The 20,322-nt window shown below is 46.8% G+C and overlaps 3 protein-coding genes across 3 annotated transcripts in view; 1 reads left to right on the top strand and 2 right to left on the bottom strand.

Moving 5' to 3' along the window:
- Positions 1-13,454, bottom strand: part of RECQL5 (RecQ like helicase 5) — a 47,962-nt gene extending 34,508 nt beyond the window's left edge. Inside the window, exons 1-4 of the mRNA XM_057423960.1 lie at positions 13,369-13,454; positions 12,728-12,858; positions 9,489-9,610; positions 7,201-7,719 (exon numbers count right to left, since the gene is read on the bottom strand). Of these exons, the coding sequence (XP_057279943.1) occupies positions 7,201-7,719; positions 9,489-9,610; positions 12,728-12,848 (762 nt within the window). The 5' untranslated portion in view covers positions 12,849-12,858; positions 13,369-13,454. The remainder of the gene's footprint in view (positions 1-7,200; positions 7,720-9,488; positions 9,611-12,727; positions 12,859-13,368) is intronic.
- ARHGAP44 (Rho GTPase activating protein 44) overlaps positions 1-20,322 on the bottom strand; it is a 240,279-nt gene that overhangs the window by 177,592 nt on the left and 42,365 nt on the right. The gene's annotated exons all lie outside the window — the stretch shown is intronic.
- Positions 13,470-20,322, top strand: part of SAP30BP (SAP30 binding protein) — a 31,460-nt gene continuing 24,607 nt past the window's right edge. The window contains 4 exon segments of the mRNA XM_057423954.1: positions 13,470-13,538; positions 13,541-13,676; positions 13,798-13,907; positions 16,925-16,972. Coding sequence (XP_057279937.1) covers positions 13,470-13,538; positions 13,541-13,676; positions 13,798-13,907; positions 16,925-16,972 — 363 coding nt within the window.

The following is a 20,322-nucleotide window of genomic DNA, read 5'->3' as shown; positions in this document are numbered from 1 at the left end:
GTACAACACAAATCACCACCGCTACCACCATCACCAACAATGATAAGAGAAAAAATAACAAGGGAAGAGAATACAATACCACCAGCCAACAAACGAGTACGACCCAGAAGCCCGTGTCCTTTCGGGTAACTCCCAGCTACCCCTCACCCCGGGCATGACGTGCTGTGGTATGGAATACCTCCCTGGCCAGCCTGGGCCAGGCGCCCTGTCCTGGCTTCCTCCTGGCTTCCCCCCCTCCCTGGCAGAGCATGAGCCTCACAAAGTCCTTGGTCAGGGTAAACATAACTGAGCAACAACTGAAAACATCGGTATCACCAGCACTGTTCCCAGGCTGGAAGCCAAAACACAACACTGCACCAGCTACCACGAAGCAGAAACATGGCTGCTACTGCTGAACCCAGGACATTATCCACCCCTTATTCCATGCCATTCACGTCATGCTCAGATCCCACATTTTCAATACACCATCGCTCTCCCATATATATACATCCATATAAACACAGACCAAGAGAAAGAGATCATTTTCTTAGTGCATGGACCAATCCCTATAATGCTGCCAAGTCCATTCGGTCCATGATGTCAGGTTCCATCTCTTGTAACAATCTTTCAGGGCAGGAAAGGCTGTGTGCAGTATTGGATCATTGCCTGCTGATGCTGGTCGTTCCTTTACTGCAGAACTCATCAGGTTCTATCAAAGTTCATTCTCTGTTGGGATGATGGTTGGAGGGAAGTCAGGGCTAGTCCCTGGTGACCTGGGGACATCTAGTTGATGGGCTATAAAAGTATTACACAGCAGGCAACAGCATACAATTAAGTTCATTGGCTGTTTTCCCCTAAAATCAAATCCCCTTGAGGTATACATTGGACTTCCCCATCTTCCCGCATTACCCACCAAGTATATCCAGGCTCCTGAGCAAAAGCAATCCCACGAGTGGGTTTGCCTTTACCTGAAGCAGGAATAACCCAGACTGTCTTCCCCAGCAAATTCTTTATATGCACCACGGGAACTTTGTCCCCCTCTACAATATGTAAAAGTTCTGACTGGGCTGAGCTAGCCCTGTTGGCAGATCCTCTGGTGTTGACCAACCAGGTGGCCTTTGGTAAGTGTGTATCCCAATGTTTGAAAGTTCCCCCACCCATTGCTCTCAGTGTAGTTTTTAACAGCCCATTGTACCGTTCGATTTTCCAGGCTGGTGCATGGTAGGGGATGTGATATACCCACTCAATGCCATGCTCTTTGGCCCAAATATCTATAAGGTTATTCCGGAAATGAGTCCCATTGTCTGACTCAATTCTCTCTGGGGGCCGTGTCGCACAAAATCTGTTTCTCAAGGCCCACGATAGTGTTCCGGGCAGTGGCATGGGGCACAGCGTATGTTTCCAGCCACCCGGTGGTTGCTTCCACCATGGGAAGCACATGGCGCTTGCCTTGGCGGGCTGTCCGGCAGTGTGATATAGTCAATCTGCCAGGCTTCCCCATATTTATACTTCAACCATCGTCCTCCATACCAAAGAGGCTTTAACCGCTTGGCTTGTTTAATCGCAGCACATGTTTCACACTCATGAATAACCTGGCCAATAGTGTCCATTGTTATGTCCACCCCTCGATCACTGGCCCATCTGTATGTTGCATCTCTGCCCTGATGGCCTGAAGTGTCATGGGCCCACCAGGCCAAAAATAATTCACCTTTATGTTGCCAATCTAAGTCCATCTGAGCCGCTTCAATCTTAGCCACTTTATCCACTTCTTGGTTTTTCTGGCGTTCCTCAGTGGCCTGACTCTTGGGTACATGGGCATCTACATGACGTACCTTCACCACCAGGTTCTGCACCCGGGCAGCGATATCTTTCCACAGTGCAGCAGCCCAGATGGGTTTACCTCTGCGTTGCCAGTTGCTCTGCTTCCATTGCTTCAACCACCCCCACAGGGCATTTGCCACCATCCATGAGTCAGCTTAGAAATAAAGTACCGCTCACTGTTCTCGTTCAGCAATGTCCAGGGCCAGCTGGATGGCTTTCACCTCAGCAAACTGACTTGATTCACCCTCTCCTTCAGCAGTTTCTGCAACTTGTCATCCAGGACTCCATACAGCTGCCTTCCATCTCCGATGCTTTCCCACAATACGGCAAGACCCATCAGTAAACAAGGCATACTGCTTTTCACTTTCTGACAGTTTATTATATGGTGGGGCCTCTTCAGCACGCATCACCTCCTCCTTTGGTGACATTCCGAAATCTTTGCCCTCTGGCCAGCCCATGATGACTTCTAGAACGCCTGGATGACTGAGATTTCCTATTGGAGTTCGTTGTGTAATTAGTGCAGCCCATTTACTCCATGTAGCATCAGTTGCATGATGTGTAGAGGAGACCCTGCCTTTGAACATCCAGCCCAGCACGGGCAACCGGGGTGCCAGGAGGAGCTGTGCTTCAGTGCCAGTCACTTCCGAAGCAGCTCGAACCCCTTCATAGGCTGCCAGTATCTCTTTCTCAGTTGGGGTATAGCTGACCTCAGATCCTTTGTATTCCCGACTCCAAAACCCAAGGGGTCGACCTCGAGTCTCCCCTGAGCTTTCTGCCAGAGGCTCCAGGTAGGACCATTCTCTCCAGCTGCAGTGTACAGTACATTTTTTACATCTGGCCCGGTCCGGACTGGTCCAAGGGCTACTGCATGAACTATCTCGTGTTTAATTTGCTCAAAGGCTTGTTGTTGCTCAGGGCCCCATTTAAAATCATTCTTCTTCCGGGTCACATGATAGAGAGGGCTTACAATCGAACTGTAATTTGGGATGTGCATTCTCCAGAACCCCACAGCACCCAAGAAAGCTTGCGTTTCTTTCTTATTAGTTGGTGGAGACACTGCTGTTATCTTGTTGATGACATCTGTGGGGATCTGTCTACATCCATCTTGCCACTTTATACCCCAAAACTGAATCTCCTGTGCAGGTCCCTTGACCTTACTCTGTTTTATGGCAAAATTGGCTTTCAGCAGGATTTGGATTATTTTCCTCCCTTTCTCAAAGACTTCTTCTGCTGTATTTCCCTACACAATAATGTCATCAGTGTCTTGCAGGTGTTCTGGAGCTTGCCCCCGTTCCAGTGCAGTCTGGATCAGTCCATGGCAAATGGTAGGGCTGTGTTTTCACCCCTGGGGCAGTCGGTTCCAAGTGAACTGGACATCCCTCCAAGTAAAAGCAAACTGTGGCCTGCACTCTGCTGCCAAAGGAATTGAGAAAAATGCATTGGCAATATCAATCGTGGCATACCACTTGGCTGCCTTTGACTCTAGTTCATACTGAAGTTCTAGCATGTCCGGTACAGCAGCACTCAACGGTGGTGTGACTTCATTCAGGCGATGATAGTCTACTGTTAGTCTCCATTCTCCATTAGACTTTTGCACTGGCCATATGGGGCTATTAAAGGGTGAGCGGGTCCTGCTGATCACCCCCTGACTCTCCAGTCTACGGATCAGCTGATGGATGGGAATCAGGGAGTCTCGGTTGGTGCGATATTGCCACCGGTGCACTGCTGTGGTCGCAACTGGCACTGGTTCTTCGACCTTCAGCAGCCCCACAACAGAAGGATCCTCTGAGAGACCAGGCAAGGTGGACAGCTGCTCAATTTCCTCAGTCTCCAAAGCAGCAATACCAAAAGCCCATCGGTACCCTTTTGGGTCTTTGAAGTACCCCCTCTTGAGGTAGTCTATGCCGAGGATGCATGGAGCCTCTGGACCAGTCACAATAGGGTTCTTTTGCCATTCCCTCCCAGTCAGGCTGATTTCAGCCTCCAGCACAGTCAACTCTTGGGATCCTCCTATCACTCCAGAAATATAGATGGGTTCCACCCCTTGACAGCTTGATGGCATCAGGGTACACTGTGCACTGGTATCTACTAGAGCCTTATACTTCTGTAGGACTGATGTGCCAGGCCATCTGATCCACACAGTCCAGTAAATCCAATTGTCCCCTACCCCCCCCTCACAGCATTGGACACTTAAGTCGTGGTGAAAGGGATTATTCTTTGTTATTACAGGAGCTGGAGTAAAATCAGCTCTTCCACTCCATCTGGGAAACTGCTCACCAGAGACTGAAGCCGTAGCTCTCATGGGACGATCAGTCTTGGCCCTTGATTCCCTCTTCAATTCACTCACCCGTTCCTCCAAAGCTGAAGTAGGTTTTCCATCCCACTTTGTCATGTCTTCTCCGTGATCCAGCAGGTAAAACCATAGGGTACCCCGTGGCGTATACCTCCTGTATCTCCTCTCTTGAACAATAGGACGCTTTTTGTTAATAGCTGAGACGTGTGTTGGTACACGTGAGGAGCTGGATAAATCAGATACATCGTCCCTCAATTGTTTGAGGTCCTGGGACAGTTTTTCCACAGCTGAGATGATGGAAGGGGTGAGATTGTTTTCGAACTCTCGGAGTTTATGAACCATTTCATCCACTGTTACTGGTACTATGTCATTCCAGGTCACTGTTGCCAATGAACAGGCATATGATGACGGTGCATTCCGTGTAAGTTTTAGCCACATGGGTCGTGTACATTCAACTTCACCTGGATCTATGGGTGTATCCCTGTTATTTGGCTTGATGTGATAGATCATTTCTACGATGGCTGATTCCCTCAGAGACTGGATGCTTTTGTCGATAGTAGTCCACTTGGCTGAACAACTCATCGTCCTTGTATGGAAACCTTTCTTTCACAGCTGCCAAGAGCCTCCTCCAAAGGCTGAGGAACTTTTTCTCTCTTGCAATTGCTTTGTCAATTCCCCCTTCTCTAGCAAGTGATCCCAGCTGCTTGGCTTCTGTATCTTCTAGTTCGTGACCATTGACCCCATTGTCCCAGCATCAGAGTAACCAGGTGATGATGTGCTCCCCTGGTGACGGGTAAAATCTTTTCGCATATTTCGTAGCTTGGTTGAGGTTCGAGGTCGAGAAGTTACCTCTTCTTCTTCTTCTTCATCATGTGATGATGACTCCTGATCAGATGCTAGACCTGGTGGTGAACACATTGTTTTTTCATCTCGCTTCACCCTTCTTGCCTCTTTTTCGCTTTTTCTCTTGCGTACAGGGGTAACCGATATTGGTACGAATTGGTCCTCTGGTTTGGCTGCAGTGATTATCACTGTGGTTTGAGTAGCGACTGTACTTGTTGCTGGGGGTGGTGTAGCTGCTGTGCTTGGAGCTGGGGTAACTGCACTGTCTGTTGCAGTCAAAGTTTGAGCAGCTGCTGCACTTGCCACTGGGGTAGCTGTGCTGTTCATTGCAGCCAAAGTTTGAGTAGCGACTGTACTTGTCACTGGGGGTGGTGAAGCTGCTGTGCTTGGAGCTGGAGTAGCTGCGCTGACTGTTGCTTTGCCCTCAGATCCACTGACATTCTTTTCCTTTTGAAGGTGCTGGATAGTGTTGAACAAGGCCCTGTAAGCATAGGCCAAGCCCCAGCACGTTGCCATGATTTGTCCATCTCTGGTATGGCCAGAATGACCACACACCTCATTTAAGTGTTTTACTAATTCTTCTGGATTTTGCAGTTGTTTGGTGGTGAAATTCCAAAGTACTGGAGGGGCCCACTGACCTAGATACTTGCCCATACTATCCCACACACCCTGCCACTCATGACTGTCCAGCCTCAGGGAAAATCTCTTGGTCCTCCTACATTGACGTTTGACCCCAGACAAGACCCAAACCTGACATTGATGTTTGACCCCAGACAAGACCCAAACCTGACTCTGCTTAATTCTTGAAATCAGCCGTGGGCAAAACACACTCTGTATGCTTGCTAGCATGGTGATCCCCATCACAATCAGCAAACAAGTCTCAACAGCATTAAAAGGCCATTCAAAAACTTCAAAACTCTCAAATGTAAATGGTCTGGGGGGAGGACTGGGAGGGTAAAAGGGTGTCTCCTTCACAGGTTGAGCACCTGAGAAGGAGAAAAAAGATGTGTAATTGCTAAGCACTTCTATTACATACCTCCCAAAGTATAAAGGTGGTGACCACACTGGGAACATAAGCCAGATCAGTTTCATGATCAATGATTCTATTGTATTACAAGTCATTACCATAAAGTACAATGAGACAAAAACCTTAGCCCAAGCCCCACACTTGAAAAACACTAATACAGCAAATACCGGATGGAAGTAAGATACAATATACTGAAACTGTGAGATCAAGAGGAACAACCTTGAGAGCCAATAAATCAGCATTGTGACGAGTGACTATTAATCTGGACAGATCTGTTGTTATATCAAACCCTTGAGCCCTACATTGGGTGCCAAAAGAACTGTCGTGGTTTAAACCCTAGCCAGACAGCTTGTTCACTCACTCCCAGTGAGTGGTGCTGGGCTGAGAGAAATCAAGCCCCCCCCCCGCCCTGGGGCTCTCCCTTCCCCGCTCCCAGAGGAAGAGGGAGGAGGATCAAAAGAGTGCAGCTCCCACGGGTTGAGACAAGAACAGTCCAGCAACCAATGTACAACACAAATCACCACCACCGACAACAATGACAATAAAAAATAACAAGGGAAGAGAATACAATACCACCGGCCAAGAAACGAGTACGACCCAGAAGCCCGTGTCCTTCCAGGTAACTCCCAGCTACCCCTCACCCTGGGCATGACGTGCTGTGGTATGGAATACCTCCCTGGCCAGCCCGGGCCAGGCGCCCCGTCCCTGCTTCCTCCCGGCTTACCCCCTCCCTGGCAGAGCATGAGCCTCACAAAGTCCTTGGTCAGGGTAAACACCACTTAGCAACAACCGAAAACATCGGTATCACCAGCACTGTTCCCAGGCTGGAAGCCAAAACACAACACTGCACCAGCTATCACGAAGGAGAAAAATGACTGCTACTGCTGAACCCAGCACACTCACCATAGTAGACGAGCAGAACACAAACATACAATAATTGCCTGGGTCACAACAAATCAAGACAAATGCTTGCTGCATATTCCTAATCTACTTTCTTGTAAGCAACCCCTTTCTGAGGACACCTCTGAAAGGAACGCAGCCTTCACATTCTAGTTATCTTAGAGGAACTAAAAACCATATGTGACCACTTTTTGAGAAACTAGAACATACACATGGGCACCCTCCTTCCAGGGACCTCCTCCTCCCCTGCCACAGACCTGCCAGGGCCGTAACAAGGTCAGTGACTATCAAGGTAGATTTTTTCAGTTTAGCCTTCTTCCTTAAATGTAAAACCTACCCCAGTGGTGTTTGTCACTTCAAGTGCCTTCAGACAGAAATCCTTCAAGTTGGCGTACGGATCGGTCAAGAGCTCTTTGAACTGCACATCATAGAACAAGTTAGATCTGAAGCAAGGGGTCTTAAATGTGGAAAGTGGCTGCTTTAGCTTGAGCACTGCCACAATGTCCTCCTGGACCTGCTTGGTGGCAGTAGCTGTCAAGGCAACACATGGCGTATTGGGTATGCGAGTGCGCAAGGTGCCCAGCCGGAGGTAGTCAGGTCGGAAATTATGTCCCCACTGGGAAACGCAGTGTGCTTCGTCAATTACCAAGTAGGACAAGAGCTTTCGGGACACCAGAGAGTTCAGTGTAGGTTGGAAGGAGGAGGCAGCTGCCATCTCTGGGGTGATGTACAGGAGCTTTACTTGAGGCTTCTCACTTGTTAAGTCAGCCAGGATAGTCTTCTTTTCCTGGGCAGAAAGCTTGGAGTTCAGAGAGCAGGCTTTGATCTTCAGAGCCAGCAGGTGATCCACTTGATCCTAGAGTAAATATAAAATGAAAATTAATTTAAAAGCAAATGGAAATAAAGAGTCATCAGCACAAGACCATCACCCAGGTGAGGTCCCAGCTTTCACCTCCAGGATCAAGTCTCACGACAACATACACCTACAGTCTGGGTATTTATAACTTTAACTCTAGATGCCTTTATCTGCAGCTGTGAGCATATCCATCCAACTGCAGTTTTGTGCCTCCATTCCCTTTAAGACAGCCTTTTTGCTGTTAGGGAACACCAGGAGGGATCTATGCAAATAACTCATTACAACCCGAAGCATGCTGAAACAAGCCACCAGTACAAACAAGTTGTCGGAGGTGGAAAATGAATGTGACCACCCTACAATAACAGAGTGCATTTCACACCAAAGTAACAACAGGATGTCATAAAAACAGCTGAGATAGGACAAAATACAAGGATCACACAAATCACTGCAACAGAACCAAGTTTGCTGATGAGAATCATGCCAGGAAAACCAGTAAGAAAACACGGCATCACATCCAAACACTGGCCATACAAATTCACCTCCCCATCCCTACACTAAGCTGTTTACTCACACTTGACCAGCACATAACATTTCAGAACATATGAATAGTCCTGAAAAACAGGGACCTTATTATTTCACTCAATAACTGGTTTCAGTGATCGATTTCACATACACTGTTCACAAAGTCAGCTCTCAGGCTAACATGAACTTCCCAGACTAAGCTCTTGAAGTCTGGCTACACTGAAATATATCATCATCATTTCAGGCATAGCCACCCTATCTTGATGAGAAGACCTCTGAAGGTTCATCCAGCTCTGTTCCATAACTCACTGTGCTCATCTCAACCTGTTTATCACTGTGACACATTTGGCTTCACCTGCAAATCTTACCAACAGCAATTATTTTAACCTCCATTTCACTAATAAAATATTGCCTGTGCTAGAGTTTAATCAGAAATCCTCACACTTGGAGGAAATTCACTATTTATAACACCTTCTGAGATGTATCTCTAAGCCTGCTTTTAATGTGCTAATGCACATTGAGACTGCAAAGGAGTTAAAAAAAAAAATCCACAAAACACAGACCAGCAGCCCACCACACCAGGTTATCATGCAATGCTAACAGATGCTTTACAGAAGTCTAAGCAATGCTACAGCTGCTATTATAGGGAAGTGTGTCTCCCAACAGGTGATGAAAAAGTAGAAAAGGTAAAATACAGGTTAAAAAAGATCCACAGATGTGAGCGCTCAAGGAGCAGCTCTGCTAAACCAGCTTCTTCCCACAATAGAAAGACTGTCTGCAACAGAAAGACATTTTGGTGAAGAATAAATTGTGCCTTCAAAGGCAACTTCATCATTCCTGGAGTTTTTACTTTATAAGTAAAACGGCAGTTCTGTTCTGGGGAAAGATCCAGTTTGGTCAGTTTGAGGTACTCTGCTGCTTCTGTATAGCACAGCAGAGGTAAAAGACAACTGGAGAAAATGAAGAAAGCCTCAATTATAAAAACTACTAGATTATTAAAGAAGAGAAACATCCATTTAGAAAATTGCATATTATCATACCAGAGTTACTCTGCTCTGCAGCTAAGTTGCAGTCTCTTCACCTATCACCAGGCTAAGGAAACATCAAGAGATATTTCAAGACATCAAGAGAATCTGGAGGAAGGCCTATAGCAGAGACTCGTGGACAGAAAGACAAGAGGTAGCTGTGCCTCCAGTCTCCCGACCCCATTCACTGACATTTTTCTGCAGCTAACAGGAGACAGTTACCTGAATCAGTGCAATCAGAGGTGAAATGACAATGGTGATGCCCACTGCCAGAACTGCAGGAAGTTGGTAGCACAACGATTTCCCTGCCCCTGTGGGCATGCATACAAAGACATCCTTCTCACCTGCAAAGAAAACAGAAGAAAGCTCAAGGCTACTGAGTGGTGGTGAGCTCCCAGGACTCTGACTGGAGGGGTGGGCAGAAGGACTTTTAATCTGAGAAACAGCATATGTATGCATGTACCATACCAAAAAAAAAGACATTTAATTTCACTTAATTTTCTAAAAGCACAGCAATAATTTGCATGCCTGCAATGGTTTCCTTCAAAGAATCTCTGATTGCTTTGCAAACATTTAGAAACAGCCTTAGAAAAGTAACAGAAGATATACAGAAACCAAGATAAGGAGAAGTTAAACAAGTTATTCATGTTAATTCTCTTCCAGATGAGCTGCTTTGACTCATCTTACAGACCTGCAGTTATCTAATTACCAGTCCCATGACAGATCTTTACTACAACCTCTTAAAGCTTATCCCAGAAACATACCACATAAGGAAATAAAGGCTGGAAATTTCAACCATGTAGATAATATAATGTGGCTAGTAACTGTCACTGTGCTAAGCAGTATCCACCTGAAATCACAAAGATGCCAGCACATGCAACATTAATAGACAGGGACACACTGCTGACAGAGCACCGCTTTTGGGCAGGCTGCTGTCAACAGCATGTCTGCAGAGCTGCTGGCAATAGATGAAAACTAAGTATATCCTGAGTTCTGAGTTTAACACTGTTCTGATTTGCACTGTGGGACCTGTCAGGGGAGCTGAGGGTTGGCAGCAGGGTTGGCACATATGAGCTGCCTGTCCAACCAGCAGTGGTATTGTCCTGGGTTTAGCAGTAGCAGTCAATTCTTCTCCTTCTTGGTAGCTTGTGTAGTGTTGTGTTTTGACTTTCAGCCTGGGAACAGTGCCGATAACACCGATGTTTTTAGTTGTTGCTAAGTAAGGTTTACCCTGACCAAGGACTTTGTGAGGCTCATGCTCTGCTAGGGAGGGGAAGCCGGGAGGAAGCAGAGACAGGACACCTGACCCAAGCTGGCCAGGGAGGTATTCCATACCACAGCACGTCATGCCCGGGGTGAGGGGTAGCTGGGAGTTACCCAGAAGGACACGGGGTTTTCGGGGTCAGACTCATTTTTCGGTGGGTGGTATCATATTCTCTTCCCTTGTTATTTTCTCTTGTCATTGTTGTCATTGGTGGTAGCGGTGGTGATTTGTGTTGTACATTGGTTGCTGGACTGCTCTTGTCTCAACCCGTGGGAGTTGCATTCTTTCGATTCTCCTCCCCATACCTACAGGAGCTGGGAAGGGGGGGGAAGGAAAGAAAGAGGGAGGAAAAGCGGGGGGGAGTGAGTGAATGAGCTGGCTGGCTGGGTTTAAACCACGACAGTTCTTTTAAAAAAAGAACTGGACTGAGAGGGTAAAAGAATGTCTCTTTCACAGGCTGACCACGCGAGAAGGAGAAAAAAGATGTGTACTTGCTAAGCACTTCTGTTATATACTTCCCAAAGTATAAAGGTGGTGACCACACTGGGAACATAAGCCAGATCAGTTTCACGATCAATGATTCTATTGTATTACAAGTCATTACCATAAAGTACAATGAGACAAGAACCTTAGCCCAAGCCCCACACTTGAAAAACACTAATACAGCAAATACCGGCTCGAACTAAGGTATGATATACTGAAACTGTGAGATCAAGAGGAACAGCTTTGAGAGCCAATAAATCAGCATTGTGATGAGTGACTATTAATCCGGACAGATCTGTCGTTATCTCAACCCTTCGTGCCCCATGTTGGGCACCAAAAAGAACTGTCGTGGTTTAAACCCAGCCAGATAGCTCGTTCACTCATTCCCCTCCCTTTTCCTCCCTCTTTCTTTCCTTCCCCCTCCCCCCCTTCCCCACTCCCGGAGGTATGGTGAGGAGAATTGAAAGAATGCAACTCCCACGGGTTGGGACAAGAACAGTCCAGCAACCAATGTACAACACAAATCACCACCGCTACCACCACCACCAACAGTGACAAGAGAAAATAACAAGGGAAGAGAACACAATACCACCTTCCAAAAAATGAGTCTGACCCCGAAGACCCCGTGTCCTTCCGGATAACTCCCAGCTACCCCTCACCCCGGGCATGACGTGCTGTGGTATAGAATACCTCTTTGGCTAGCTTGGGCCAGGTGTCCTGTCTCTGCTTCCTCACGGCTTCCCCTCCTCCCTAGCAGAGCATGAGCCTCACAAAGTCCTTGGTCAGGGTAAACCTTACTTAGCAACAACTAAAAACATCGGTGTTATCGGCACTGTTCCCAGGCTGAAAGTCAAAACACAATGCTGCACCAGCTTACCAAGAAGGAGAAGAATTGACTGCTACTGCTAAACCCAGGACAGGTACATAGGTTGGTACATCAACACCAGCAAAATCATGTTTCTGATAATCACAGGCTAGTTGGGGTTGGAAGGGACCTTAAAGTTCCTCCAGCTCCAACCCCCTGCCATGGACAGGGACACCTTTCACTCAAACAGGTTGCTCCAATCCCAATCCAACCCGGCCTTCAGCACTGCCAGGGATGGGGCAGCCACAACTTCTCTGGGCACCCTGTGGCAGGGCCTCAGCACCCTCACAGGGAAGAACTTCTGCCTAAGAGCTCATCTCAATCTCCCCTCTGGCAGTTTAAAACCATTCTCCCTTGTCCTGTCCCTTGCCAAAAGGCCACGATTCAGAGAACAATCATAAACTCTGCCAGGAAATAAAGTTTTCTACTGGTGTCATCTCTAACACAAGGACAGGTTGACTCTGAAAATGTGCACATGTAAATAGTTTTGACCTATAAATTTAAACAGTTTTAACCTTATCTGACCACAAGCATGCTGGTAGATGCCTCCAGAGGAAATGTCAACAATAGCACTTTAGCACTTCACATTTCCGGGTTGATGCACTAGTGGTGTTACAAATGCGAGGGAAAACAGGCAGTGCAGAGCCATGGTTGGAGAGCTGATGGGCAGCACAGGCTTGTGCTCTGTGCCACTGAAATGATTTCAGAGCAGAGGAGTGCTTGGAGGTCCTGCACAGTCCAGGTGATGTGTCTCCTCAAAACAAGCACGATACCAACTCTTGCAGGATCACCCCCACAAGAAGATGAAAAGGCAGACATGTTCCACATCTTTCTGATGCTGGGCCTCACCTCTCGCCACAGTCATAGTTGCGCTTTCCTGCAGGGAAGTCTTGAAGGACTCAAACCCGAAGACTCTTTGCAGTGCTTTTCGAACCCTGCCTTCCAGGCCTGGGGGAGCCTCACCACTCATCCTGGAGAAGCTGTGAACGGTGACAGAAACCAGAGCTAAAGCCCAGCACTGCCACCCTCCTCCGCCCACAGCCTGCCCCATCTGCAGCCGTTTGCGTGACTTCCCCCGTTTGCCCTGCCAGGCTCCTCTCTGCTTTGGAGGCCTCTCCCAAGAATGTCATCTAGGCCCCGCCAATGGAGGAAAGAAACCCCAATATGGTTTATTGTGGGACAACCACCCCCACAAGGTACCATGAGGTACAGCTGCAGGGCCATAGTGGTGGTGGGGCCTCACGGCCCCCCACACCCGCCCGCACCCGAAGCTACGGGGTGGGGTGAGGGCTGGTGTCGGAGAACAGCACCTCCTCTTTGCTGGCCTCCCACCTCCTTTTCCCAAGGGAATCCTTCCGCCCCCTCAGCGCCCCCTCACAACCAGACACCCCCACCCGCGCCCCAACCCCGCACACTTGATTAGGATCCGACAGCTGCTGTAGCGGCGCCGTGAGATGACGTCAGCCACTCCTTAAAGGGCCAGAGCTCACCTTTCCCCCTCCTCTCCCTGCCCTACCGCAGCCCCGCGCCGCCGCGCCCACCGGTTTGCGCCTCCCGCCGCGAGCGGACGCCGGAGCTCCCCCAGCTGAACATGAGGCCGCCTCAGGCGGAAGGAGGGCGGCGGTGCTACGGCGAGCGCGCCATCTCCGCCCGCCGGAAGTACGGCCTCGGAGGGGGTGGAAGATGGCGGCGGCTAAGCGGAGCGTCTTGTCGTCGTTGGCGGTTTACGCTGAGGATTCGGACCCGGAGTCGGACAGCGAGGCTGGGACGGCGGGAAGCGATGGGGGAGCGGCTACGGGTGAGGGCGGGGAGGGGACTGGGGAAGGCGCCGGCCCGCCCCATTCCGCTGTAAAGTGAAGGCCTCGGTCGTTGCCCCTTGCCGCCTGCTCATTCCTCATGGTTTAACTTTTTCTCCGTAGGAGAGAAAGGAGGGCTGGTCTCAGTTGGGTACGGAGATGATGACTTCACCCGCCTGGATGGTGATGAGGACGGATATGAAGAAGAGGATGATGAGAACAGCAGGCAGTCAGTAAGTACCTCAGTGCTTCGAGAGCTTGCCCTGATGCCTTTCGTGCGTTGCAGAGGTTTATTTCTTTCTAAAGAAAGCCCCCGAGTTGCAACCCATAATGGAACCTCGAATACCTGACAGTGCGGGTGGGTTTCAGCACTGTCCAAATACTTTGTTCACTTTGCTTTCAAATAGAAAGCATTTGCTTTGAAACCTACCAGCAGCTTGGTGCAGTCTTTGTTGCCTGTTACTAACTGTGTTGATGACATTTGTCTCTTATGGGGAAAAAAGGCTGGAAAGAGTCAACAGCCACACCAAAATAAAATTGCTCTATAAGTGCAGTTAACATAGTATATGTCATATTGTATGATCTTTTAAGAGGAACACACTGGTGCATGGTTAGCTGGAGGATTGAAAAGAATAAAGTTCTGTGATTTTTTTAAAGATATTCTTTGGTGTGTAACTCAACCCACCCACTACATCAGGTTACCTTGATGTGACAGCATCCCATCTAGGTGTATGGCATGTGTTTAACGTCACCTAAATACTGAGATAACTGATGTATTGTGAGACAGGGCATGTACCTCTGCCTGCGAGTGCAGCGGTAACACATTAAAAGGTATATAATTCTGTCATGTGTCTGTAACAGCAAAACAGTCTGGGGAGGGTTCTTTTTTCCTTTCATTATTAAATTTTTTGCTTACCACCACATTAAGAATGTGTTATCTTGCCCCTGCTCTAGTTCTTTCCCCTACCATGTAGCTAGAAAATAACAGGTCTGTGGTATGATAACCTTTCCTCATTGAAATTTACTTCATTAGGTCGAAATTTACTTCATTAGGTTGGTCTCTTATGAGACACTCACTGTTTCTTCAATCTGTTTTCCAAAGTAGCAGACAAGAAGTTTGTCTCTTGTTCTTGCTTTTGGCTTTGTTCTGTTCCTAACTGGAGAAGGTGCAAGTGATAGCATTTGGGGGCTGCCCCTGGCATCTGGCTTAGCAAAGTAGTAAAACTTCTTTACGGCCTTAGAGATATTTTTTTACATCCCAAATTTCTAGACCCTTCTTCAATGAGACCACTTTAAAGAAAGTGGTAGGTGTGCTCAAGATCAGCTGTGTTTAGCTAGCATTGACAAATGGGCATGTAAATAGAGTAGCCTTTACTGCACACACAATTTTGAGTGCGAGTTGCAGTGTCCATTATCTAGGAGGTACAAGTTGCTGTTCAAGTAATGGCAGTCAATCGAGTCACTCGTTTTAGGCATTGGATCTTACGTGTATTTGTGGTTACTGTACAAATCTATGAAGGTTACATGGAGTGCCCTCCCTCTGGCTTGTTGCAGGAGAGCGAAGTTTGTTTTTTTTGCATTAAGTTTTCTTTGACCAGAATTGAGACCTTCCTTGATACTGCTTGCGCTGGTTGCTAATACTGGTTATGAGTTGTTTTTGGAAAGCAGTGGAAGTTGCACTCAGGTTGTCCTGGGCTTTTATCTAAACAACTGTATGTTTATATTATTTACCTTAACAGTGATTGAAAAGCCTGTCTTTTTCAGAGGCAGTTCTCAGCAATGTCTCTTTGTTGATAGTTGTTTCAGTGGTATTCCTGCTAGGTTAGGAGGCCTGGGGAGCTGGTTTAGTTACCTGTCTATAACATGTATGGTTTGACCTATTGTTGCTTTGTTGAAAATGACTTTTATGTTTATAATATAGGTGGGACTGTGGAGGGGAGGGAAAGCTCATTTCTGATAAGCACCAAGTTACTTGATACTGTGGTTCTTTTCTAATTATAAGCTTATTGTTATTAAACTTTGACAGTTAAATCTAAATTATTGGCGTAAGTGCATCTTTCAGAAAGGTAAGCTGGATAGTAGCTGAAGTGAAGGAGTTTGTCTCAGTGAGATAGGCATGTTAATTAGGGCAGTTAAAACTTACCGGCATTATTGTGTGGTTAATCTGTAGCTTGCCTTGGCAGAACTTGCTCGTGGTCACATGAGCACATTTCATTGTAAACTGCTCCTTTCAGTTGCATCTAATCATCACATTCTTCAAAAAGGGGGGGGGGGGTAGGAAAAAAGCTGTAATACCAAGTTCTTGTTTTGGAGACAAAGTTGAAATCTGTGGCAAAGTTTGGAAGAAAAACTGTTCTGCTGAGTTGTGTGGGCATGAAAAATGTTTTCTGTTCCTCAGACTTGTTTTGAACCCAGAGTATGTATTCCTAGAAACACAGGTAGCTCTAGGTTTCCCAGTGAAGTAGCTCCTAGGGTAGTGGAACAGTAGGCTTAGCTAATATGTGGGACCAAAGCTGGAGCATGCTTCTCATGCGGTGTAGAATTTGACACAAGGCTGCATTCAGTATTTCAAGCTCTCACAGGGCAGAAATTTCTTGGTAGAAATAAAAATTGAGGTCTGTTACCCGAAACCAATAATGTTGGTCATTGGTTCCCTTCTGTGCGAGCTCACATCATCTGCAAAGGAGGCTACAAGGGCACTACACAAAAGCCAAAGATGTGTTGTCTGCTGGCAGCACCCAATCCTTGGAACGTGGTGCTATGCCAGACCCTTGCCAAGCCTGCGTGTTTGGAGTGGCAGGCCTGCTGTGTCCTGTGTGTCTTGCTGCTGTGTGCTTGGGAGTATAATAGGTCTTGCAAATGCTGTTTTATCTGTAAGTACTACTAAATGGTGGGGACAAGCAGAAGAGACAGCATTATCAGATAATCAGATATGTTTTTCAACAGTTCTGTTGCTTCTTACTGTCTAGCTCTGAGCATTCAGGAGCAGCATGAGTTTTGCAGGGGACACCTGTTACTGATGCTTTTGCCTAAAAAAAAACAAACAAAAACCAGCCCACAACCCAAACAAACACTTCTTTCCTTGACTGTAGGACATGTTTTCTGGTCATGAGTGGGTGGGGTAAGACTGCCTTCTGTGGAAAGGGTCTTGGACTGCTGCTGGGCTGCTGAATGCCAGCCCTTTGCTGTAAGTGCAGTTACTTGCAAAGCCTGCTCTTTAAGCTTAATCCTGTAAATTCTTGTCTTGTAGGAAGATGACGATTCAGAGACTGAAAAACCTGAGGCTGGTGACCTAAAGGTATTTCAAAGTGTGGTGGTGTTGGGGGGGGGAAGTTCAGTACAAGAAGAATAAGGCTTATCAGCATGGCTTGGTGTTCATTTGTGATCTTTTGTAGCTAGTTTCATAATTTCCTTTTTGTAGTTGTAATGTGTTTTTTTTGACTTCTGGCTTCTGCCAAAGGTAGTTAAGTAGTCAGGCTATGGGCTGAATCATGATAAAAATCTGCATTCGTGAACTTGGTCATCCTGTGCATTAGATCTGAGGTATGTTTTCTGACAGTATCTCATCTATTTTGCAGTGACCTGGGAGATGTAGTGTTCTGTACAGAATGCTCTTAGAACCAGTGTTTAGCCAGAATACTTTCTTTGTTTAAAACAACTTAATAAATGATGTTATGCTCCTAAAGGTCATGAAATGTGTCAGAATTGATTCATTTGTCTCCAGCTGCCTTTGTGTCATTCTGAATGAAGCAATTTTCTAAAGGTGGTGTTTAAAGTTAAGGAAGTGAAATAAGATCTGTGGATGGTAGCTGTCATAAACAGTTGAAGTCATCTTTATCTTGGGATTACGTCTTGTTTCTGCTGAACAACAGGTTTAACAGCACAGAGGAACATAACATCAGGCTAAAAAAGCTGGAAGACAGACACAAACCAAAGCCATTTGAGACTTCATATAAAGACCTGTGCCCAAATTATTCTGCTGGTTCAATTACCCATGCAGTATAAGTATAAGCAGTCTTGTGGGATACTGAGTGAAGGACACGTGCGAGGGCCTTTATTTTATCCAGCAGCTTCCTCAAGATTGCAGATAGTAAGCTCTACTGAGGAAACAGAGGACTGTGCTGCAAACTGAAATTCTGTGGAGCATTTAAATTAACATAGGGTTTTGATAGGACAAGATGAAGTCAAATGAATCTGTTGAGCTATTCTGCTAAAATTAGTTTTATAGCAGGACTTCTTCCAGTTTCCACAATGGTTTTAAGGGTTTATAATGATACATACTTGAGAATCTTGGCAGCTGTACTGCAGCTGGTAAATTCTCTTGCATCAGTGTGTGAAATATCATGAATGCCTTTGGTATACAGATAAAAGGCACTTGGAAATGGAATGCATTGTCTCCTTTCCTTGTTGCAAGAACAATAAATTACCTTTCTTGGAAATGAGGAAGAGGCAGTCACTTCTATCCTTTTTCCACCTCTCTGGGCAGCCTGTTCCAGCGCCTCACTACCTTCACAGGGAGGAACTTCTTCCTTATATCTAACCTGACCTTCCCCTGTTTTAGTTTGACCCGTTACTTCTTGTCCTATCACTGCAGTCCCTGGTGAAGAGTCCCTCTCCAGCATCCTTGTAGGCCCCCTTCAGATACTGGAAGGCTGCTATGAGGTCTTCATGCAGCCTTTTCTTCTCCAGGCTGAACAGCTCCAACTTTCTCAGGCTGTCTTCATACGGGAGGTGCTCCAGCCCTCTGATCATCCTTGTGGCCTCCTCTGGACTTGCTCCTGTTAACAGCTCTATGTCCTTTTTATGTTGAGGACAGCAGAACTGCACACGATACTCCAAGTGAGGTCTCATGAGCAGAGTAGAGGGGCAGGATCACCTCCTTTGAGCTGCTGGTTACGCTCCTTTGATGCAGCCCAGGACATGGTTGGTTTTTGGGCTCAAGTGCACGCTGAAGCCGGCTCATGTTCATTTTCTCATCAACCAGCACCCCCAAGTCCTTCTCTGCAGGGCTGCTCTGAATCTCTTCTCTGCCCAACCTGTAGCTGTGCCTGGGATTGCCCCATCCCAGGTGTAAGGACCTTGCACTTCACGTGGTTGAACTTCATGAGGCTGGCATTATCCCACCTCTCAACTGTGTCAAGATCCCTCTGGATCCCATTCCTTCCCTCCACCTATGAACCGAACCACACAGCTTAGTGTCATCAGCATATTTGCTGAGGACACATCAATCCCACTGTCTATGTCGTTGACAAAGATGTTGAACAGAATCAGTCCTAACACCAACCCCTGAGGGGCACCACTTGTTACTGCTCTCCAGTTGAGCACTGAGATGTTGACCACAACTCTCTGCATGCAGCCATCCAGCCAGTTCTTTATCCACCGAGTGATCTATCAAACTGGTGTCCCTCCAGTTTAGAGACAAGGATGTCGTGTGGGACAGTGTTGAACACTTTGCACAAGTCCAGGTAGATGACACCAACTGCTCTTCCCTGTCCATCAGTTCCATAGCCCCATCATAGATGGCCACCAAATTGGTCAGACAGGACTTCCCCTCAGTGAGGCCATGTTGGCTGTCATCAGCTACCTCGTCGTTTTTCATGTGCCTTAGCATGCCTTCCAGGAGAATCTGCTCCAAGATTTTGCCAGGCACAGAGGTGAGACTGGCTGGTCTGTAGTTTTCTGGGTCTTCCATTTTCCCCTTCTTAGAAACGAGAATTATATTTCCCTTTTTCCAGGGCAATGTAGAAAAGATCTGACTGCAAGAACAGAATCAGACTATAATAGAATAGCACTTGTCTGAGTAAGGATGTGCTACAGAAATCTTACCACTGAATTGTGTGGCTGCTGCTTTAACATGTTGCTGACATGTTGCTGTTTCATGCTGCTTGTTTAAAAAGTCTCTTGATTTTGGCTAGTTCTGTGTGCTGCTGTTTAACCCTTCTGAGGAAGAGCTACAGGTGGCTATGGAACAGTGTTTCAGCTTCAGCTCGGAAGCAAAGAAACAACGAATGTATCAAAATGATTTGTTGTCTTGGGTACACACTGCAGTAGGAGCTCTGCAAGAACTGAAAATGTAAATTTAAAGTTGCTTATTTTTTTTCTTTAAGTTTAAAATGTAATTCCTGGCATGGGATGAAAGATGAGGATTTGAGAAGAATAGCAGGGAGGCAAATCTGAACTTCTGTTTGACTTCCATGATATCCTTAATGGATGTCTTCATACACAACTGAAAAAGGGAGTAGCTTTCTCTTGCCTTTTGGCTTTTATGGAATTCTAGGTAGGTAGCAAGGTGGCACTTGAGGGAGAGGAAGAAGCACACCTTTGCTGCGCAGCATGCTGCAAGGCAGCCCTGTGCTGTGCTGGTCAGAGAGAGGGCATGTCGTGCAGCATTCTCTGTGGCGCTGGCGGAGTTGCACTAGCCATGATGCTAGGAAATTCCCTTGGGATGGGGTAAATGAAAGGTTGTAGAAAGTTTTACTTGGAACAGTTACAAATGTTTCCTATCCTTTTTTTCCACCAAGTGGCAGTGTTCTCCTTGTTCTTCCTCATTGCTTTGAGCTTGCAGTATCTGACAAGTGAGGAAGGGTTGTAGTTACTGTAAAAACCAAAGTGTGGCACTTGATTATAACTTGCTAACGCTTTTGGACA

Source organism: Pezoporus wallicus, unplaced genomic scaffold (genome assembly GCF_028554395.1).
Source record: "Pezoporus wallicus isolate ANWC-B61680 ecotype Strahan unplaced genomic scaffold, APGP_CSIRO_Pwel_v1 contig_7876, whole genome shotgun sequence".
Classification (NCBI taxonomy): domain Eukaryota; kingdom Metazoa; phylum Chordata; class Aves; order Psittaciformes; family Psittacidae; genus Pezoporus; species Pezoporus wallicus.
This window is presented reverse-complemented; position numbering and strand designations above follow the sequence as displayed.